The 24,306-nt window shown below is 42.4% G+C and overlaps 1 protein-coding gene across 4 annotated transcripts in view; it reads right to left on the reverse strand.

The window, feature by feature from the left end:
* Positions 1 to 254: 254 nt before the first annotated feature.
* The window catches only part of mpz (myelin protein zero), a 42,998-nt gene continuing 18,946 nt past the window's right edge, over positions 255 to 24,306 (reverse strand). Inside the window, exons 6-7 of one of the 4 annotated variants that reach the window (XM_055228475.1) lie at positions 3,013 to 3,145; positions 255 to 626 (exon numbers count right to left, since the gene is read on the reverse strand). In XM_055228475.1, the coding sequence (XP_055084450.1) occupies positions 3,032 to 3,145 (114 nt within the window). In that variant the 3' untranslated portion in view covers positions 255 to 626; positions 3,013 to 3,031. Of the gene's footprint in view, positions 3,146 to 3,173; positions 5,436 to 24,306 lie in introns of those variants that run through there. The other 3 variants (XM_055228477.1, XM_033981986.2, XM_055228476.1) reach the window with 3 other exon arrangements.

Genomic DNA, 24,306 nt, shown 5'->3' on the forward strand with positions numbered 1-24,306 from the left:
TTAGTCACTCTCACCTTTTTTGTTGAAAATTCCACACCTGAATAGGACTAAAATGTCAAAATCTTAAACATTTTTGACAGTGTTTGCCAATGTGTGCATATTGTCACCACGGTAGCTGCTGAACATTCCACCATAGGCATACATGTAGAACACCCCCAGTATCAGCAATGCCCAGTATAGAATTCCACATAAAATTAATAAAATTGAAACTGGTATTTTTGAGGTTATGAAAACAGTGAAAGCTCAAGTCTTGGTAATGGAAGTCAAGTTTTATTTATTAGGCAGTATTTACATCGCTATGGTTACAGTAACATCACTTTGGTTTGACATTAGAAACTTACATAAGTACAATGCATCAGAGGAAGACATGGTTAATATTACAGTCAATACATCTCCACATACACTATTTCAAAGCTGTATTTTCAAAGGTAAAATGTTACAAAGTGTTGCTTTAAGCTCCATCGGTATTGTACATGATGATCTATGGTAGAAAATGATACTGATCAGGCCTAGAGCCAGTGGTGACTGGAAAGAGGGAATAACATGGGGAATATCGGAGGCTGCGTCAGGCGAGGCAGGAAAAAGAAGGGAGCGCCAAGACAGTTGTGCAGAAGTCAAGCCTTTGTCTAAAAAAGAGAGAAAGAAGAGAGGAAAACAAGAGGAGGACGGGGAGAGAGAGGGAGGACAGGGAGAGAGGGAGAGAAGACACAAAAATGGAGGGAAGGAGGTGAAAGAAAAATAGAGGGAAGGAGAGAGAGGCATATTGAGGAAGGGAGAGAGGAAGGGAGAGAGGGGAGTAAGAGAGAGAAATGATAGGAAAATGGAGAGAGAGGAACATTGAGGGATTGAGAGGAAGGGAGGGAGAGAGAGGGGGTGAGAGAGAGGAGACAGGAAAATGGAGAGAGAGAAGACAGGAAAAGAGAGGGAGAGAGGAGAAAGTGGTTAGCATACACATCACATTTGCTATTTGCATTAACACAAAAAATCCAGAAATTGGAAGAAGAAACTGGAGAGAGAGAGAAGAGAGTTAGCGGTTGACACATTGAAAGGACAAAAAGCAAATTGGCTTGTCCCCGTGGCGACTGGAGAGGTGATGCGTATCGGATGCACTTGGAAAATAGGATAGGATCGAAATGAAAGAGAGAGAGAATGAAAGAGAGAAAGCAGAAAGCCAAATCAACAAAAATACAGGCTTTTGTGAGAGATTCTGTTTGTCAGAGAAGTTCAAAAGTGTCCATGAAATCACATGGGGAAGGTGAGGTTATGTATCAGATCACACTGAAAACATTACGGCCACAATGGTGAACGCTGAAAAAGGCCTTTGTTGGAGCGTTATAAGTGCTACTGATGACTGCACTTTACTCAGCCTCTGGAAGGGCACCATTTTTCTACACATTTCACAATAATAATAACTAACAGGGGCCGGGTCGCCTCAACTGCTCCAATGTGGAGGAGCAGCGGATCTACTCCGAGCTCCTCCCTTTTGACTGAGCTCCTCTCCCTGTCTCTAAGGGAGATAAGGTGAGATGGCTTCTATCCGCCATCTTGTCCTTTTGGTCATTACCCAAAGCTCATGACCACAGGTGAGGCTAGGACCAGAGAGCTAAACCAGGGTTAAACCAGGACTAAACTAGGACTAAACCAGGACTAAACCAGGACTAAACCAGGTCTAAACCAGGACTAAATCAGGACTAAATCAGAACTAAACCAGGACTAAACCAGGACTAAACCAGTGTAGGACCAGAGATCGAAACCAGGACTAAACCAGGACTAAATCAGGACTAAATCTGAACTAAACCAGGACTAAACCAGGACAAAACCAGTGTAGGACCAGAGATCTAAACCAGGACTAAACCAGGACTAAACCAGGACTAAACCAGGACTAAACCAGGACCATAGGTGAAGACAGAATGTAGATTAAGCGGTAAATTGACGACCCAGCCCCGGGTAAGCGCAAGAAGAGGATGGATGATAGAATAAGCACCACTATACCAAGCTCATAATCACAACATAAACAAAAATGAGGCAGATTCAGTAAGGTTGCTATGCACATGTTTGCTTGTTCTTCTAATCACTGAGAGTTCGAAGGTAGAATTATTAATTTTTTTGGCCTTAATTATTAAAATGGTCAGTTGTGTCTTACATTATCTAAATGCATAAACTACAGACTCTGTACTAACACTGGAAATGCACACTACTTTACATTATTAGCACCAAAACATGGGGATTTGTTTGGATAATGTTCTCAACCTCTCTTCTCCTCAACCAATCTTCTGTAGAAAAACTGATATTTCAGTGAATCTTGATCTATTTTGTATGTGACCTGGCCAAGTGTTCTACATTGCACACCAACATAAGTTACAAAAACATTATTACTTAGAAAATTATATTAAAAAAATGTAAATTAGATTCTGAACAAATACAGATTCCCTCCCAAAAAATCCCATTGTGATTGTTGGAAGCTGCAGGTGACAGTAAGCACCAAACCCCTGGATCAGAAACGATTCAATAGGCTGCGTTCACGTTTTAGAATCTGAAGTTATAAATTCAGATGTTGTGCAGGGGTCTGTATAAGTCTGTGGGAGATTCACTTACGATCCAGAAATGTTGAACCTTATCGTTTTTAGTTTGGGATTAGCTCCACAGACTTGCCGTATTAATCTTATTGTTTAAATTTCCCCTGAGAATTCTGACCTGTCTCCAGCTCAGGTTAAACTACAGAGACTCTGCAGTGTTGTGATGTCCCATGAACGCAACCTACGTGATATCTTGTGTACGAATGTATTTTGGTTGTACATTATCCAATACGGAGGAGGTGTGCAAGGCGAGAGAGGAGATTGGGTTCTTTCAGTGCTTGTGCCTCATCTTGGGCCGATTCTCCATTTTTCCGGATCATCTCTAGCTCAATGGTCATAAGCACTCGCCTCTCTCCCCCATCCTTCACCCCTCCTCCCCTCTGTTCCTCCCCCCTCTCCTCCCAGGGCCAAAGCAGACTGAGCTTGGGCAGCCTACCCCAGCCCGAATCCCAATCCTATTTCTTATCCTTGCGAGATTCCGGGTGTTTCTTCTTTTCGGAGGAGGAGGCGGACACGGTGCCGGAACTGGCGGGCTTCACTTTGGAGGGGTCAGCCTGAGACGCAGGGCCCTGTGTGGGGGGAGGAGGGAGGGGGGAGGAGAGGGGGAAGAATGGGTCAGTCAGGAGTAGGGATGTCAAGATTAAATGATGTTTTTTTTTTTTTGTTTTTTTAATGTCAAAATATAATTAACAAATCAACTGGACTTTATCGGGCATTTGATTCATTAAAAGTCAAGTTGATAAGTTAAGTATTTGTTTTGAAAAGTGTTAAATATTTACCTATCAAAGCTACAATATATCATTTAAAGGTGCACTATGTAACTTTTCCGGAGTGGGGTCCTACAAGTGCTTGTCTCCATGGAGATGCTACAGCTTTGCCAAAAATGTATGGCTAAACTCATCTAAAATGTCTTTAGTCAAGTATTTGTTAGGAAAAGTGCTAAACACGTACCTACACAGACTACCTAGAAGCGACAATGATGCAAAGATGCACTGTGTAACTTTTCAGGAGAGGGATCCTACATGGAGATGCTAAAACTTTGCCAAAAATGTATGGCTAAACTAATTTATATAGTCTATAGTTAAGTATTTGTTTGCAAAAGTGTTAAATATGCATCTACACAGACTATCTAGAAGCAGCAATATATGATCTAAAGATGCACTATGTAGCTTTTCTGGAGTGGGGCTTGTCTCCATGGAGATGCTAATGCTTTGCAAAGAAAGTATGGTATTAAACTTCTATTCAACACTGATCTATATAGTCTATCGTCAAGTATTTGTTTTGAAAAGATTTGTTTTAAATAATTACCAGAAGCTATTGTGATTTAAAGATGCAATATGTAACTTTTCAGGTGAGGGGCTTGTCTCTACGGTGATGCTAATGCTTTGCCTGGAATGTATGGTATTAAACTTCTAAACTGAGCTAAAGTGTAAAATAATAACTACCTACACAGACTATCTAGAAGCATTGATGTATGGTTTAAAGGTCCATTACGTAACTTTTCTGGAGAGGGGTCCAACATGTGCTTGTCTCCATGGAGATGTTATTGCTTTGCCTGGAATATATGGCTAAATTCATCTACATAGTCTATAGTTAAGTATTTGTTTTGAAAAGTGCTAAATAAGAACCTACAGAGACCATGTAGAAGACCGTGTATGATTTAAAGGTCCATTACGTAACTTTTCTGGTCCATTATTGCTTGTTATTGCTTTGCCTGGAATGTTCAGCAGTATCGTATTGAACTTATAATCTATAATATGTATAACTTCTTCAAGGTGTTCTATTGCTATAAAAATACATCAAAAATACTTGGCCTGGTGGCGTCGCTTGATTGTCTCCACGGAGATAGATACGTATTGTGCCGTACTGCGGAACATTCCAGGCACAGGCATCTACATCTTCATGGAGACAAGCTGGTGCTAAACCCTCCACCAGAAAAGCTCCATAGTGCGACTTTAAACATGATAACAACAGTGTGAATAAATGTGATTGCTTTAATGCCATCGGTAACAGACGGCATGAAAGCTCACAGTTATGAACGGAATTTGGCATCGTGACATCCCTATTCAGGAGGAAAGAGTGAAAATGAAAGACTCAGCGGAGGAGGCTCCTAAGGATGGAGACATGGATGGATGGAAAGATGGAGGGATAAAGGAGATAGCTGCAGAAGAATAGAGATGTTATTGAGGGAGACTGAAGAACAGCTACAGTAGAGGCAGTTGTGTTTCCCACTGAGCTCGTTTATCATATTTTTGTATTGTCAACATGAGCTTTGTGTTGTAGTGACCAATTTGAATTACTTTATCAGGTTGCAGGTTGGGGGCGCTCTACCTGATTTAACTTGAACTTTAACCTGATTAAACTAGTTCATTTTAAACTGGTTTGCAGTGGTCGAAAGTTATTCCTCACTTTCCTTATACATTTGAATGCATGTTTTTCACAACCAGAGAAGAGTTTTGCTGTCACGATATCGACAACTAGCATGCTAACGCGCACTAGCCTTACTTCCTAGTTCACTGACGATTTTTTAAATGTATAATTCGATGCAGACAGCACGTATTTTGTCTCATTTTGACCTGAAGAGCTGCTTTTTTGATGAATGAATGTTACGTTAATATCCATTTCCTCTCGTCTGGCGTCTGACGGGTTTAAGTGTCTGAGGTGATTGTCTTTGTTAAATTCCAAACAGCGAATCTAGTACAAGTTAGTGCTCGTAAAATTCTTATTGACATCAAGATTTCGGATCATTGTCAATGGGAACACAACCATCGCTGCGTGTTTGAAGAGAGAGGGAGGAGGGGGAGGTAGCGGAGGCGTTCACGGCATTGGAGAGATGGTGAGAGGGGGCGGAGTCCAGAGCTGTGGGCGGAGACAAAGGGGTCAGAACCCAAATACACTGAAGTCCTGTGAACAACGTCAACTGTCAGTCAAACCTGGAAATATTAAATGAACAGCGTAAGTCAACAGCACATCACATTCAAACCCAAGTTATTTCACAACATCAAAAGATTAGTCAGTTTCTGTGTAAAATGATTAGAAAGAGAAAGAAGAGAACACTTTTATTGGAATAATGTTCTTAAAGAGGGGGTATTTATTTGACTTCTATGGAGTATTAAAGAGGGAGGATTTTATTTCTATGGGGTATTAAAGAGGGGGTATTTGTCTTCTGTATGATTAGCATTGGGGTCCGTTTACCATCCTCTCTGTGAATTGTCTGAAGCCATTCCTCAGGTCCTTCCTGGCCCTTCTGTTGTTGACCACGTGTTAGAAATGACTAAATGTAGTTTTTGGATGATAATTTGAAGTGCACAACCAACACTCATCCTCATTCATTTTAATGTTTTTACCCAAAAAGGGGCTTGAAACTTTTGGCGACACAGGAAGTGTGGCTGAAGACACCTGTGTCTTAATCAGCGTCTTCCATTTCAGCAGCAATGGAGGAAGTTTCAGCCGCCTTCCCTCTACTGGTCCCTCTCATGGTCTCTCTCCTGATCCCTCTCTTGGTCTTTCCTCTTGGTCTCTCTCCTGGTCCCTCTCCTGGTCTCTCTCTTAGTCCCTCTCCTGGTCTTTCTCTCGGTGTTTCTCTTTGTCCCTCCCCTGGTCCTTCTCCTGGTCTCACTCCTGGTTTCTCTCCTGATCCCTCTTCTGATCTCATTCCTGGACTTTCTCTCAGTCTCTCTCCTGGTCTCTCTCCTGGTCCCTCTCCTGGTCTTTCTCTTGGTCTCTCTCCTAGTCCCTCTCCTGGTCCCTCTCCTGGTCCCTCTCCTGGTCTTTCTCTTGGTCCCTCTCCTGGTCTTTCTCTTGGTCTCTCTCCTAGTCCCTCTCCTGGTCCCTCTCCTGGTCTTTCTCTTGGTCTCTCTCCTAGTCCCTCTCCTGGTCTTTCTCTTGGTCTCTCTCCTGGTCCCTCTCCTGGTCCCTCTCCTGGTCTTTCTCTTGGTCCCTCTCCTGGTCTTTCTCTTGGTCTCTCTCCTGGTCCCTCTCCTGGTCTTTCTCTTGGTCTCTCTCCTGATTCCTCTCCTGGTCCCTCTACTGGTCTTTCTCTTGGTCTCTCTCCTCGTCTTTTTCTTGGTCCCCCTCCTCCATGTTTCTAAAGGCAGAGTTTTTTCCACTACATTATTTATGTTTGAGGCCTGTAAAAGACAGAAGCCAGAAGCGCGTGAACAAGTCAGCGCACTTGGCTCTGCTTATCCACTGATTTGTCCAAAGTTTGGTTTTCACTCTTAAGGCCCCGTGGAGACGTTACAAAGGTAAAACAAATGCTATCCCTGTCATTAATAATGTTTTTAGTGGTTTTAGAGCCTCCTCAGTCTGTGTTTAAGCTGCTCTGAGCGTTAGCAGAGTCAGCTGTGTCATATCAGGTATTTGTGTTTGTAGCTTTGCCTTCAATAGCTTAAATTTTTCCATTTGTTCATCATCATCGTGCTCACTATTGATAGAGCTATTCACAGGTTTCAGCTTCCTGCTATATGCAACATTTTGAGTACTTTTTCCTATTAACAAGATATAATATTTCATTTTAAAGTGTTAATCGCTATGGCAACTGTCTTCATTTCTCATCATTCTGAACTTCCTGCTTCATGCATGTTGCCCAGCTCATCCAAAGAAGCATGAAGAAGACGCAGCTGATGTGTGCACGTTAGAGACACAAAACTTTTAGCGTAGTGTCGTATAGTGCTGCAGGGACATACTCAAATGCGTAGTAAATATACCCCTATGTGTCTGGCCCGGCGCAGATATATTGCATATGCAGCTCTTGATTTCCACTGTGTACTGTCTGTAATTAGAAAGCATTTCATTGTCTGATAAGTGCAAATCATCGTGGTAAATGCTGACAGTAACTGAGGAATAACTTTGGACCACTGCAAAACCGTTAGAAAGACGTAGCTCTGTTTTTCACATTTTAAAAATCAACTAAAAATCAACTTTACTGGATCTTGCTCTTTGCCGCGTTTAAGCTGCCGAACACTGTAAGCCTAGAATATATTAATCGTATTGTAGTGAAAACAGTGGGTCAGTGAGCATTGAAAAACCTACCAGACACTGCTATTCTCTGCTCTGATAGCCCCCCGCTGATCACAAAAGGAAATTTATCATCTTTAATTACAAGAAAACAACACATGCGCTACAAGACAGCCTATTGATGCCAGGCTGCTACGCTAGCCCCATCCACTGTCATTAGCATCCATCAAGACCTAGCGCGCTCATAGATCACTGCATTGTTTACCGTTCGGACGCCCACGCATCGTTGGCTAGGCTAGGTTTATGCTAATCGCCGTGCACCACCTCCGCCGTGGCAATGAGCAATCAACTTCAAAGAAAAGCAGGAGGGAAAAAACGCTACAGAATGTAAATACGGGCACTCCGGGGAAAACGTGCATGTTTATGTGTTTATAATGTGTTTATAATGATTTGGAGAGAAATAGCTTTTTTTTTTTTTTTTTTTTTACGTGTAATCTGGTATAAGTCAATGAATGTGTTTGAATGTGTGTGGGTGAGGGTCAGTCAAAGCCAACAAGCAGATTGGCACACAGTTAAATTGATAAAGATTTATTTCATTTTAGGCACGATTCAATGATAACGAGAGAGATGTGAGCTACTTTTTATGGGTTAATCCAGGAAAATGGATGTTGAGTAGTGTATGATCTATATGGTCATTTTGTGTTAGTTTAAAAGTTCATGTCAGTTTTCCTCCAAACTATTAAAACACTCTGTTCCACCTTGTGATGTCATCATGTGGTAATACAGGAAGTGCTCCACTGTGTTTTTAAACTCCATAAACCTTCATTAGAACCATTTGGCCCTGGAGTTGCCAATCTTTACTGAACTCAAGGTAAAAGGAGCTGTTAACTTGACAACTACCACCCTAGGGAACAGAGCATTTTGAGCTTTAGAGATATAGACAGACTAATAATAATGGATTACTCAAACATGTGTGAATGAAACAAAACACAACTCCAGGTCTGTTTTTGATGAGGAAAATGTGCTGTCATTTGTCTTTGACGTGTGAATATGTGGTACATGCTTTGGTTTCCTCCTTTGGTTGAGGAAACAGATGCACAGGGCTCTTCAGCGCAGTGAGCGAGCAGCTGTGGAGCCCTCTCCAGCACTTAACCAAAGTCTGTCTGCAGGATTATCTCCATGTTCTGTAGATAAAACATTTTCTATAAGCTATGTGAGGGAATCCTGGAGCAGAAACTAAGGTTGATGGATCTGATGGAAAATGAAAGACAGAACACAGAGGAGCCACAGGATGAAATGGCTCTTTTGTGGATGTAAATGGATGTTTCCTTCTCTGGTGGCATGTATGTTTTGGTCTTTTACTATGTTTTTGCCTGTAAACATAGTTAGAATGGGCTGCATATAAACGTGATGGATGAACGTCAAATAAATTGGGCTTACTTGAATATAGGAACAAAACCATCAGACTTACAAATTTGATTTTGGCAAAGAAAGGCTTTTATGAGAAGACCAAAGAAGCCACACAGACAGATCAGCCTCTGAAACTTTCAGATGGAGCCATGTTCTGTCACTCTATGTACATACTCCAGGGCTTCACTGACAAACATGGACTCTAGATGACGGAAAAGGAGACTTGACATTTTTGTGTGACATGGAGCAGCAGCTGCTGAATCCTCTGTTTAAAGTTAAACTACGTGATTAACAAGGGAACTGCTCATGCAATGCAGGGGTTTAGTCTGAAAGTACCTTTAAACAGCTTAAAGCTCACAAGAGTCTTGTTTGTGTAATGTAGTTTTAAACGTGCAAGTTTACATAATTGGCCTTTTATCAAGTCATTAAGAGTTTCATCCTGTATTGTCCTGTGTTTAAAGCTTTATTGCTCAGTTTTCACCCCCTACACTGCCCAGCATATTTATTGATGTTTAAATACGGGTTCACAAACTCATGAGGATCCAACTGGCCTGGACCCGCTGGTGTGACTGGACCGGCCCATTGACTCTCACTGGACCAATCACAGTGCAGCAGTTTGGGCGGAGCCAAAGGTGAAGCACCAAATTAACACATTTTTGTAGAAAGTCTGGATGTAACAAAAGTTTGATTTCTGGGATCGTGATCAGATTCAAATCATCATCTGGATAGTACGGCCGCTTTCACCCGGAGCCGTCCTGCCTCGATAAATGTACAACTCAACTCTGAGTGCTGCACATATCCCTCTGGCACCATCCAGTGATGTAGCCCTCTCTCCTGGGCCTTACTCAAACGCTTCTTACACATTCTGTGATACAAAACTGAACTCAACAACCTGACAAACCTGATGTGATGTGCAGTAGTTTCATTAGTGGGATGCAGTGTTGTGTTGTGACAGTGCTCTGAAGGGGGAGGGACTGAGCACAGGGAGCAAAGGGAGAGGGGGATATAAAAAACGTAGAAAAACAAGTTAATACGTTGTTTTGGGCGAATATACCATTTTCAAAATGGTAAAAGGTACCATGGTGATCTAAATATGTTATGTGTTAGCAGATAATACCCCATAAAAGTATAATACCCCCTCTTTAATACCCTATAAAAGTAAAATACCCTCTCTTTAATACCCTATAAAAGTAAAATACCCTCTCTTTAATACCCTATAGAAGTACAATACCCTCTCTTTAAACCTGTGAAATCCAGATGTGTCACATAGACATGAGCAAAGCTCAGATGTGAAACAGAGAGAGCATCAGACACAATCCCCCAGAGCCCTCTGCTCTGCATCTAAACCTGCAGGAAGATGAGCTACGAGAGCTAAAGATTTTATGTCCAAAGAGCGGCCAACCTGCTCCAAGAACACACTGAAGAAAGACTGAGAGAAAGGAGTGAAAGGAGGAGAAAGGAAGGATCGACACGGAGGTATAGAGGGTTTCACACCATCAACAAAGAGGAGACACTGCAAAAAATATGTGTTTGGATGTATACACACACCCGACAGTGCTGTAATTTTATTAGCAGGATGCACGCTGATTGTGTGATTGTGCTGATTGTGTTGAGATAGTGCTCTGAAGGGGGAGTTAGCAGTTAGCTGTTAGCAGTTAATATCTGATTCAAGTAAAATGCTGCGTCTTTAAATATTTTGGTGACATAAGGTGACTGTTTAGGGTAAGTTTTTCACTTCTTTTCTTTCTTTTTATCTCTTCTTCACAGTGAAGGATGGGACTGAGGGGAGAGGAGTTAGGATGAAGGGATGAGGGAGGAGGAGCAGAAGAACTGGAGGATGGAAAAAAAGAATGGGCCTCATCAGATCAATACAAGCAGAAATGATTGAGCCTAAACTACTACTACTACTACTACAACTACAACTACAACTACAACTACAACTACAACTACAACTACTACAACAACTACTACTACAACTACAACTACAACTACTACAACTACAACTACTACTACTACACGTAATGGGGAGCACGCTGCATTAAAATAAGGTAAACAGACAAAGCTGAAGCAGAAAGCCAAGTGTAAAAAAAAATGTGTATTTCAGTTTTAGTCCATATGATCGAGTGCATCTGTATCTCTGGAGTGTTATTTGTATGTTTATAGTTATTTGAGTTGATTAGCATGCACACATATAAGTGACGAAAGGATCTTTTTACTTTTAGTGCTACTCTTATTTGGTCTGGAGGAAAGTCTCTCCTGCTTGTTTCCATGGAAATGTTCCTTTAGCTGTAATATTCCACACAAAGTGTGGTTTAACTTTCTATTTCCCAGGAATCATGCAGGAGAGATGGCACCTCCACAAAGTTACATACTGCACCTTTAAATCAAGCAATTAAAAAAAAAAAAAAATCAGTTATTTTTCTTCTTCTTTGCAGTGTCTGTCAGTCTTTCTCTCTCCTCTTTTGTGGTAAATGGGTGGAGATGGGGCAGTGGAGTGGAGCAGTCTGATGGAGAGTGCTGATGTGTCAGCATTGTTTCACTAATAAAGGCGATTTGATCAAACAGGCTTTTAAAGGAGGAGAGCGGGTCCCAAGGGTGCTCCGAGGGTGGGAGGAACACCACCCAAACAAAGAAAACTCCGGTGAAGAATACCTTTTGATACAATGTCCTCACTACGTTTACATGCAGAGATTTTATTTAAAACAATGAACTTACAGACAATGATTTCATTTAACATAATAAATGTGCAGAGAATGATTTAATTCAAAATAATAAACACGCAGAGGGAAGTGCTTTGTGTTTTTGTAGGGAGAAAATGGATTTAACTCAAGTTTGATTTCTCAGCTTGTTCCATTTGTAATCCGGGTTATATAATACACCTGGCCTGTGTAATATTGTTTGACTAAAGCTCTTAAGAGCCATTTTAATCCAAATGAATGACTCTCTTACCAGTGCAACTTACTACTGTTTTCAAGCAGCTAACAATACACTGGAACTGAACTGAAAGATTAGTGCTTGTTTAACATGATCTGAGAATGTTCCTGATGATTAGTTCTGTTAAACACAGGCCCTGTGTGCCCGAGTCACAGTGAGCTGGAACCAGACACACGAGCCTCACTGCTGCCTCTGTCTGTCCTCTCACTGCACACACCTCAGAGACGAGACCTTCTGATCAGGCCCATTACACTTTTGTCCAGCAGGACCAAACAGATACATGTTGTTGTGTTGCCTGGGATCCAGAACACACAATACTGTATGAAGATGTGCCTTTGCTGAGTCACCAGTGAATCTCCTCGAGTTCAGATGGGCCTGATTGACTGGTGGATTAGCCAATTACACGCATGGTCTGTCCACATCAAAACAAATACTGCTGCTTACAAGAAAAAAAGAAAGGAAAATATATCACAGGGCGCTGAAAAACATGGCAGATTTCTGCAGAATCAATGAGTGAAGCACTAAACTGTTACATCTGAGGTGAGAGAAATATCATTTTATTCAAAATAATGAGTTACCAATAGGGATGTCCCGATTCAGTTATTTTGGCTCCCAATCAGATTTTTTATATTTGCAATTACTGATACTGATCCAATACCAATCTCAACCCGAGACTGAACTTCTCATTTTTAATGATTTACTTACACAATTTAGGCTGTGCCTTTGAAAATACTGAAGTATTCCATGGTGAATTTAACTCCAGTTATAAAAAGGCAGATGTAATGAGGTCAGACATGAGGTCATGTTTTATCTCACTGTTTCTAAAGGCAGGGGGCGCTATAAGCTGTATCAGCCCAAATCTGATCCAAGCCGATACTCTAAAAATGACTAAATCAGCAATACCGATACTAGTATCCAACCGGGATATCCTTAGTGACCAACATGGACAGGAATTGAAAACTAGTTCTGTGCTTTTTCTCTTTCACTACAAGCAAATGTTTTTACTTATGTGAAGCCTTTGACATACGCTCCACACCACACAGTCTGGAAATGTTTTTACACACACAACATCTGACACCGGGGTTAGATTAACTGCAGGGAGGGTCCAGGTCATTTGCAGACTGCCTGTTACACCAACTACAACAACTGCAGTGCTGCTAGCATTAGCATCAGGTTTGATTGACAGAGTTGCATAGCGCCTGCTCCCTGCTAAACCAGCGGTGCAGGTGGGAAGGCACGTTACCTCCAACAGCCTCACTCCGGATTGGCTCTTTGGTTGCTATGATACTTGCGATCAGAATTCCAAACATGGAACTCGGCTCTTAATTCTCCTCTGTAGCTGCTCTAGCCTCGATGAGCTTCATTTGACTGGAGTTGAACACTATGGCTGACGTCACACTCAGTTAATCCACTTCTTTACACAGTTTATGGTATAACGCAGTGTAACAAACAGGCTTTGAGAAGTTTACAATTTCTTACATTGTAGTTTTAGTCATAATGAGGCATACATATATGTCTGAATAGTCCATTATTGGTCAAATTTTAAGTATATAAAACTAAATACATAAAAAATACATATCTTTCTTTTTCATTTAGGAATCAAGAAATGTTAAGGAACCAGATCGATAAGAGGAACTGACAATGCCATTGATAAAAGTTCGTTCAATTTCTATCACTAGTGACCAATGAACTCATGTTTGGTTCTGGCCCGTGTGTGTCCCTGATTGGCTAATCCACCTGTCAATCACGTTCATCTGAACTTGGGGAGATTCACCGGTGAGCGCGTGTTCTGCATCCCAGGCAAGTATAGAGTCTAAAATGCATTGTACTGGTGAATAGACAGGGGACTACATCACCCATAATCCTCCAGTTTGTATGTTAAAATGTGCTGGTAATAAAATGTGAATGTTTTTGTGTCCCGGGTTTAGACTGAGAGGAGCGCAGACGACAGCGCTGTCACATATCTCTGCCTCGGTTTGGGTTTTGGCTTCGTCTGGTTTATTTATTCATATATGCAGTGTCACCGCCCAAGGCACTCCAAAAGAACTGTCTGCTGCACACGGAGAGGGTGGCAATCACACACAGACACACAATGGAGAGGAGGAGGAGAGGAGGAGAGGAGGAGAGAGGGAGAGGAGAGAAGGAGAGGAGGAGAAAGGGAGAGGAGAGAGGGTGGCAATCACACACACCAACACAATGGAGAGGAGGAGAGAAGAGAGGCAGAGGAGAGGGTGGCAAATCACACACACCAACACAATGGAGAGGAGGAGGAGAGGAGGAGGAGAGAGGAGGAGAGAGGGAGAGAGGAGGAGGAGAGGAGAGAGGGAGAGGAGAGAGGGTGGCAATCACACACAGATACACAATGGAGAGGAGAGGAGGAGAGGAGAGAGGCAGAGGAGAGGGTGGCAAATCACACACACCAACACAATGGAGAGGAGAAGGAGAGGAGGAGGAGAGAGGATGAGAGAGGAGGAGAGAAGGAGAGGAGATAGGAGGAGGAGAGGAGAGAGGGTGGCAATCACACACAGACACACAATGGAGAGGAGGAGGAGATGAGGAGAGAGGGAGAGGAGAGAGGAGGAGAGCAGGAGAGAAGAGAGAAGGAGAGGACAAGAGAATGGCAATCACACACAGACACACAATGGAGAGGAGGAGAGAGGAGAGAGGAGGAGAGAGGGGAGGAGAGCAGGAGAGAGGAGAGGAGGAGAGTGTGGCAACCACACACAGACACACAATGGAGAGGAGGAAGAGGAGAGGAAGAGAGGGGGAGAGAGGAGAGAAGGAGGCAATCACACACAGAAACACAATGGAGAGGAAGAGGGAAGGAGAAGAGGAGGAGAGAGGAAAAGGAGAGGAAAGGAGGAGGAGGAGGAGAGAGGAAGAGGAAAGAAGGAAGGAGAAGAGGAGAGGGTGGCAATCACACACACCAACACAATGGAGAGGAAGAGGAGGAAGGAGAGGAGAGAGAGAGGAGGAGAGAGGCAGAGAAGAGAGGGTGGCGATGTACACCAACACAATTGAGAAGGAAGGAGAAGAGGAGAGAGGCGAGGAGGAGTTCACCAATTAACTAACGAAAGAGGAAGGAGAAGACAGAAAAGGAGGTGAGGACATCAGCAGAAAAGGAAGCTTAAGAAGTAGAAGTTGAGAAGTGGGAGATGAGGAGACAAAGGGAGGACGAGGCAAGGAGACATGAGGAGGTAAAGGGAGGAGAGACAAGGAGAGATGAGAGAGGAAAAGTGATGGATCTAGAGCTGCTGATGCTAGCTCTTTAATACTGGGAGTTCCAAGATGGCCTCCGCCACGGCCTTTGAGTTAGTTTGTGCCTCTAGGTCCCAGAATGTGCAGTGGACTCATCCTCACAATAATTTATACAGTGTCAGAAATGAGTTCTGGTGTGAAGGAGAGCGAAGGATGACTTAAATTATTACAGATAAAATAGAAGAATAGGAGCAGAGTGCAGAGCTGGACACAAAGCCAAATGCTAAATAGATCTGGCCTAAAGCTCCTGGTGAGGATTTTACAGCAGGAAAAGAAACGCTGCAAAATTCAAAATAAATGATGATCGCTTCTGGTCACTGGGCAGAATTTCAATCAAATTTTAATCTTATTTATTTGACCCCAAGACAAGTCCTGACAAGAGATCATTAAAGTCACTGTGCACTCCTGCAGAAAGCAAATGTTGAGTTTTAGAAAGATGTGTCTTTGTGTAGGCCATGATACTTTTATGTTTTTGTAATTATGACCTGGTTTGGTGGATAGTACCTGTGCTAAATATTTAACAGTTTTACCTCAGTTTGAGTCAAAAGAAAGTAGAAAAGAAAGGTACAAAAATACTGGAAGTACCATGGAGCATAGACTGTATATATAGATGGACATAGCTAACCTGCTAGCCACCACATTTCAAATCTGAAGTGAGCATGGGCGCACTGCAGTTCACTTTCTATTGAAAAAAACTGTGGTCCCTCTCTCTGTAACTGCTGCTGTCAGACTCGTCGTTTTGGTCTTAAAATGTTCGTATGAACCCGCTTGACATGATCCTTGTGTTTTTGTTTCGCTATTTTGTCACTAAATTAAGATACGAACAATAATAACAGACTAATATTTCCTCTTTCCTCATTCTCCAGTGTCGCTCCCACTAGCATTAGCAACAGGTTGTGCAGACTGTGTCTTCAGTGAGCTCATTCCAGACTGTTCTGTTGGCTGCCATTATCCACCCGGTCAAATATGGAACTCAGCTCTAAACTAGTGGCTATAACTGTTAGCCTTGATTACTTCATTTAACTGGAGCTGAACACTGTGGGTGAAATAACACTCACTGAGTCTACTTCTGTTATAGTCTGTTAAGGCAGAATACACCTGCCTATGTCATCAGCAACAAAAACTGTGTCCGTGTGCAATTTATTCAGAAGGAAGGCATTTTTTCTAACATTATAAAGGCGTTGTCATTATTTTTATCAATTTAAATTTTACTACTGTGTAATTTAGACCAGTTTTGGCCATTGTTAACATTATCGTTGCTGGGTAACATTTATGGCATTACCTCTATGTCATATCTCCTGTCCAGAAAGCAACACAAACAGGTCATCTACACCTACAGCTTCCACAAAGGTCAAATTATGTGGTGACCTTTCTGTTTCAGATCATAAGCTTTTTCTTAGCTCAAATCCTTCAGTCGTCTTAAAAAGAGTTTTTTAATCTTTAGCTTTGGCAGGGTGTGCTTCGCTCTAGCTACTCTCGCGCTGATTGGTCAAAGTGGCAGCGTAGGAGCAGGACGGCCACTGTACTTAGCTGCTAAAGGCTAATCTAAAGACATGCACCATGGAGCTCGGCCCTTTCACATAAACGGTCGGCCATGTTTACGCCATGGGGCAGCCTCTCCCACCAGAAAAGTTACACAGTGCACCTTAAATTAATAATAATTTACTTTAACAGTAACACATACAATAATCTCTCTTTACCTTAAACTCGCTCAGGATTTTGTGATTTTAATTTATTTTTCCTCTATGTTTATGTAGAACGGGCCTTTTGTGTTTATTGTAATTGCACAGCTGGAGATTCACGCTAAAAATACCTCACATTCAACATTTAAAAGCACCAGTAGTTTTCTCCCAATAACATCCAGCTCCATTCTCCCTGTGCGTTTCTATGGAGACTTCCTTAAATTCTGTGTGCTATCAATAACCATTTTTCTCAATTTTCAGGCGTTTGTGTATATCAATTACTGCCTCATTCACGGGCCTTTTTGGATTTGATTTGGTTCCCTGCTCTCAGCTGCAGAGTGGAGTCTATGTTGTGTTCTCGTTCAATTTCATTATGTTATAATTTCAGACGGAGGCAGGGCCAATACAACTCTATGGGACATTCACTGTTTTTGAAAGAAATACATAAAATATACACAAATCCACAAACGTTATCATGATTTGTTACTGGTTCCACAAACCTAAAATATTCATCTTGTATCTTAAAGGTGCTGAACCTAGTTTTTACAGCTTTAAAAACATGAAAAACGGTCCTAACCCTCAATAGTTCATCTTAAATGGTCCAAAATTATTCCTCAATTACCTAATGTAATCCAGTAATCCCAGTTATTCCCCATGATGAATTTATAAGCACTTTTCACAACTTTCAGGCCGGAGTTTTCTATGACAGTACTGTTAGTAACAATTAGCATTCTAGCAGCGCACTTTCTGATTATCAGACAATAAAGCACTTTATAATTCAATGCAGAAAACAGAGGTCTTATTATTACCTCAACAGCTGCTAATACTGTAGACAGTCTGTTCTGTGTTTGACCCCAGAGGCCTGGAGGTGCAGTGCGGGATGACTGGGGGAGTGGGCTTTATTATACATATTTTACCGTAAATTTCGGACTATAGAGCGCACCTCAATATAAGCCATACCAGCTAAATTTGAAAAGAAAATCAATTTTGTACATATATAAACCGCTCCTGAATATAAGCCGCAGGTTTTCATATTGTAACATGAGATATTTACACAGAAAGATGGTGCACCGACTCCTGTCTGAAAATTGGCACCAACACGACATCAACACGGGATGAACACACCTGCAGGTTTAGAAAATAAAGCTGCACCAACACGGAAAATCTGCTTTTATTTCCTCTGAAAACTTTTTTCATCTTTTTACATTGACCAAGTTGGATTCATTGATGGCGAGCTTACGTGCAGTGGCTCTATTTCAGGGGTCGGCAACCCGTGGCTCCGGAGCTGCATGCGCCTCTTTCAGCCTTATACTGCGGCTCTGCGTGGCTTGGGAAAATAAATTTTAAGTATTTAATTGAAGTGTATTTTATTTGTGTTAGCTCTTTTTTGTTGTAGTTTAAATTGGAAGATTATTATGATCTTAAAATAAAATTATATTTTCTTATTTTTTGTTGCTCAAAATAAGCGTCACACTCGCGGAACAATGTTCAAAACAAACACCGCTCACGTCTCACAGACACAGACACAGCTCACAGTCCTGCGTAAAGAGCCCTGATTTTCAGACGCTGTGCGCACAGGGGTCAGGAGCAACTTTCACCCGTCCCTAATGACGCACTAATAAGCTCGTCCGTATCATGAAAATCCTGCTGGAAATCGCCACAGAAATCCATTTGATGTAGTAGCAAGTTTATTATCTGCTCTTGTCTCCGCGATGACGTATCACGTATAACACATCAGACATGTCGCCCAAAAGTAGAGCCACAAGCGAATGAAAATGAGCCAAAACAAAAGTCTTTGGAGAGCTTTTAACAAAGGGGAAAAGGACAACTGAGGAGTCAGAAGAGGAGACTACGACCTCCAAGAAAAAGAAAGATAAATTTAACAGACAATACCTACTTAAAATCTGGGTTTGTCGCTACAGGTGACTCTCACGCACAGTCCGCTCTGCGTAACATGCGGGAAAAGCAAATGAGGCAATGAAACCTTCAAAACTGCTTTGGCACATGGAGAATAAGCACCTGGGATTAAACGATACGCCTTTAGAGTTTTTGGGTTTTTTTTTAAAGAAACTGCGGAGCAGAGTAGACATAATCACATAATCAGCGCAGAGCTCACACTGATGCAGCGGTTTGGTGAGTTGTATTTTTTTATGCACTTAAGTTATTTTTGCCATATTTATCTGCCACGTGTAGAAGGCTTGTCCGTGAAAATAAAACCTACATTATTCTGTTACATTATTATTATTATACACAGTGTTATCTTCATTTTAGATGTCAAAAATATTTGCGGCTCCCAGTGTTTTATTTTACGTGGAAAGTGGGTCCAAATGGCTCTTTGCGTGTTAAAGGCCGACCCCTGCTCTATTTCCTTCTTTATCTTAAAAACTGCATCATATCCATTTCATGATGCGCAAAATGATCATTCAAAATCAAAACTAGTGAATTCTTCAGAGCAGAATCTTTCCCCACGTCTATCTCACTTTTACGTTTACAGCTACAGAGCGCCCCCCAGGGGCCGTTATCCAGTAAAATTTTATAAATAAGCCGCACTGCTGTATAGGCCGCAGGGTTCAGAGCGTGGAAAAAAAGTCGCGGCTTATAGTCCGAAATTTACGGTAGTTAATCTTACATATTTTTCAAAGTTAGAAATCAAAAATATTTTAATGAATTTAATAGCCTATTTGGATGACAGGGCCCTGGTCCTTTAACGGCGACATGTTGTGACTGTAGTTAGCGCATTAGCTTTCCTCTGCTGCTAACAACAACCAAGTCCCGGGGTCTAAACATGGACCACTGAAGTCAACGGGTCGTGCTCAATGCCACATGTCACTAGTTTAGCCATTAGCGGATGCTAGGTACATCCAGTCCTGCCCTGCCCATCGACCATGCACCGAGGAGCTACCCCCCTGAGACTCTGGGTCAGGGTTAATAATAGTACACAGGAGTTTATTCTCAGTTTGTCAGTTTATATAAAACACGTGTAAACGCAGCAGAGGCAGGGCCCAGTGAATTTTTGGGGGGTATTTTAAAAAACACAATTACCCCTAAAAACACATCTGCATCTTACAGTTACACAGCAAAGTCCACCTGAGAGTTCTGACCTGTACCAGGTCAGGCTTAACTGTAGTGTTCTGAAGTGTGACGTCACTCCGGGTCCAAGGCGCATCAGCTGACTCAAACTATGGACATGTTTGAATTTCATGTTGTTTTTTTTGTGTTTTTTGCAACGACACATCTGGTGTTAAAAGAGGAGTGCAGTCGTCTAAATCAGAGTGTGACCAGAAGAGTACGGGGGAGGTTGAGGTAAGAAGCTACGCTAGGCTCAAATACCATTAATAGTGACCAGCAGTTAGTGAGAAGTAATCCTACGTTAAAGCAGATTATTACTACATTATTACATTTACATTACATATTGACATCATCACTGAACAATCCCATAGGGTTGTACAGTGCTATAAATGTCACTCAAGCAGAAATGTGTGTCACCATGAGACGAGGATTCATTTGCCTCATTCCCAAACCAGATAAAGACTCAAGCCCTGTAAAGACTCAAACCTGGTAAAGACTCAAACCTTATAAAGACTCAAACCTGATAAAGACTCAAACCCGATAAAGACTCAAACCTGACAAAGACTCAAACCCGATAAAGACTCAAACCTGATAAAGACTCAAACCTGATAAAGACTCAAACCCGATAAAGACTCAAACCTGATAAAGACTCAAACTCGGTAAAGACTCAAGCCTGATGAAGACTCAAACCTGATACAGACTCAAACCCGGTAAAGACTCAAACCCGGTGAAGACTCAAGCCCGATGAAGACTCAAACCCGGTAAAGACTCAAACCCGGTAAAGACTCAAACCCGGTAAAGACTCAAGCCCGATGAAGACTCAAACCTGATAAAGATTCAAACCCGGTAAAGACTCAAACCCGGTAAAGACTCAAATCTGGCAAAGACTCAAACCTGGCAAAGACTCAAATCTGTTAAAGACTCTTCTTTATTTGAAAATTGTAGGCCAATTATTAAACACAGATAAAAGTCTGGCACACATTTTCATAAAACTTTTAAAAGTCACTCATGAATCTCAGACTATTGAGATCTCATAATCCCGTGAATATTACATAGTATTGGATTTGATTGATTACCCTGAATAGACTCAGAAGCTTTTTTTCCTCTTCATTGCACTTAAAAATAGTCAAAGCACACACACGTAGAGACACACACACGCACGGAGACAGGTGAGGAGGAGAGAGGAGCAGGGGGAGACAGGTAAGGAGGAGACAGGTGAGGAGGAGAGAGGAACAGGAGGAAACGGGTAAGGAGGAGACAGGTGAGGAGGAGACAGGTGAGGAGGAGAGAGGAGCAGGAGGAGACAGGTAAGGAGGAGACAGGTGAGGAGAAGAGAGGAGCAGGAGGAGACAGGTAAGGAGGAGACAGGTGAGGAGGAGAGAGGAGCAGGAGGAGACAGGTAAGGAGGAGACAGGTGAGGAGGAGAGAGGAGCAGGGGGAGACAGGTAAGGAGGAGACAGGTGAGGAGGAGAGAGGAGCAGGACGAGACAGGTAAGGAGGAGACAGGTGAGGAGGAGAGAGGAGCAGGAGGAGACAGGTAAGGAGGAGACAGGTGAGGAGGAGAGAGGAGCAGGGGGAGACAGGTAAGGAGGAGACAGGTGAGGAGGAGAGAGGAGCAGGAGGAGACAGGTAAGGAGGAGACAGGTGAGGAGGAGAGAGGAGCAGGAGGAGACAGGTAAGGAGGAGACAGGTGAGGAGGAGAGAGGAGCAGGAGGAGACAGGTGAGGAGGAGACAGGTGAGGAGGAGAGAGGAACAGGAGGAGACAGGTAAGGAGGAGACAGGTGAGGAGGAGACAGGTGAGGAGGAGAGAGGAGCAGGAGGAGACAGGTAAGGAGGAGACAGGTGAGGAGGAGACAGGTGAGGAGGAGACAGATGAGGAGGAGAGAGGAGCAGGAGGAGACAGGTGAGGAAGAGACAGGTGAGGAGAAGACAGGTGAGGAGGAGAGGAGCAGGAGTTGTTGGCCAAGTTGGGCAGAAAGAGTTGACGACATAACTATGGATGTTACAATGTGAGGTGGAACTGTGCAACGAGTGGAATGTGCAATATTTTGGATGGTGCAATAATGGGAATTGTGCAATAAGTGTAATGAGCAAATACGAGAACTGTGCAATGTGCCGCTGTTTTAACAGGGAGCGGGCACTGTCAATCAAACCTGTTGCTGATGCTTTTGCAGGAGCGACCTCAGGGAAAAAGGTTCCTCAATGCCATTTGTTGATGCTTTCCAAACGCAGTATAGCTTATGTCATTTTGTGTGTGTGTGTGTGTGTGTGTGTGTTTTTTCTATTTGTTCTTTATGTCCTATTTCATGTGTTTGAAATGAAATGTCTGCCTATCACACATGCACCAGGATCCTGAATTCACAATACAATTTATGCCACTAAAATGTCTGCTTACACCGGTACCAGAGGCTATCCTGCTCCCATGAGGCGAAAAAGCTAAAGAAAAAGTGGAAGCTGAAGCTGGGGAGCTCCTTGGACAGCAGCTGGGCGGGTAGAATAGGCCCAGTCATCTCATTTGACTCCCAGTGAGAGAAATCAGCAGTCAGTGTTGGTTTTCCCTAAAGCTAACATTAACAATGCTTTTACAAAGGGGAGTTAGCATTAGCGGCGTGACCGTAGCCGCAGCAACACAGCAGCTAGCCTGGCTTTAGCCCGCAGGATGTTTACATGTGTCAAGCTGTTTGGACATCGCCCCCTGGAGGAGTGACGAAAGAGAGAGGGAGAGAGGGAGGGAGGCAGTGAGAGAGGCGAAAGAGTGAGGGAGAGACAGAGAAAGAGGGAAAGATCAGGAGAGGTGGAAGCAGTGGAAAATGATGGAAGGGAGGGGAGGAAAGTGTTAGGGATGGAAGGAGTGACGAAAGAGAAAGAAAGAGAGGGAGGTGAAAAAGGGAGGGTGGGAAAGAGAGACTGAGGAAAAGAAAGGGGGAGAGAAGGAGGCAAAGAGAGATAGAGGGAGATAAAGGAAGAATGAAAGAGCATTGAATAGTTAGAGGGAGGTGAAAGGCGGGAGTGTACATGGGGTCTGGAGGAGTACTGCTCTGCTCTTATTGATTAAAGTCAACGGGATGTTAATATCAGACCGCATCAAGTTGTTCAGAAATAAACTAGGATATTTTTAGATTAAAGCCACTGCCTGGAGTTCACTCAAAACTATCTGACACAACTCATGGGCCTCATCTTCATTTTTATGCTCACCATTCAAAAGATATAATATTTTGATCATTAATCATCACTCAAACCCATAGACTGATAAATGCACTTCCCACTGGTGACTCAGCAGTTTGGGCACGCTGCTCTAGACCATAAACAACAGAGAGGGGCCCGCGGGCCAAACGTGGCCCTCCAGGCGGTCTAATTTGGCTCACGAGGGGGCTCTGAGAGCTTAAGAAGAATCTATTTTGATTCAATTTTGTCCTGAAAAGACTGTCAGGAGATAGAAACGAGGCCAAGCCTGTCTATATCCTAATATTTCAAGTCAAGTTAATAATACATGTCTTTGCAGAAGAACATTTTTATTTACAAACTGTTATTAGACTTGGCCCTCGACCCACTAATGGGCATTCATTTTGGCCCGCTGGGTAAATGAAGTGATGTCTTATGAAGTACAAACTCATTCATCCGTTTCATTGCTAGTTTCTTAATGATGATTCATAAATGATTTAAATATTCAACCATGTGTTTGATTATTAGGTCCAAACATAATACTGGTGTTCACTGACGTCAGCGATTAGCCAAACTGTAGCTTATGATAAAAAATTTAAAAAAAGCACACAGACAAGGTTAACATTGTTTTATAGTTTGTTCCTAAACCACTAAACTATAAAACATAGACATGAGCAGGTCTTTTGTCATAAAAAGTGAGGATTGACAGATGCATATACATCCTTATATGATTAGCACTGGGGTCTGATTCCAATCCGACTCCATCAACTCCAGTTCACTTTCTATTGAAAAACTGTGTCCTCTCTCTGTAACTGCTGCTGTCAGACTCATCATTTTGGTCTTAAAATGTTTGTATTAATCTGCTCTACATGATCCTGGTGTTTTTATTTTGCATTAATAACGTCTCAATTAGCTCACAATTTTCCCAGAGGATGCTCCTGCTAGCATTAGCAATAGGTTTGATTGGCATTTTCGGTTAAGCAGGAATACCATTCATTTCAATGAAGAATTTATGAAAAGTTTTGTGGTTAAAATCTGATATGATGTAGTGTTGATGTGTAAAATGGTCTATGTTCATGTGACCAACAAGTCCACACTGCAGCGATTCTCTGCAGGCTTTAACGGCTCTGTCCCTATAGAACTTATTTACTGTAAAATCGGCAGCTTCATGCAAAGTAATTCAACCCAAAGGACGATGGCAGTGCCCACGGCAACTTCTGGAATAATGTGAGCAGGGAACTGAGCATGATGTTGA

Source organism: Periophthalmus magnuspinnatus, chromosome 17 (genome assembly GCF_009829125.3).
Source record: "Periophthalmus magnuspinnatus isolate fPerMag1 chromosome 17, fPerMag1.2.pri, whole genome shotgun sequence".
NCBI lineage: Eukaryota > Metazoa > Chordata > Actinopteri > Gobiiformes > Gobiidae > Periophthalmus > Periophthalmus magnuspinnatus.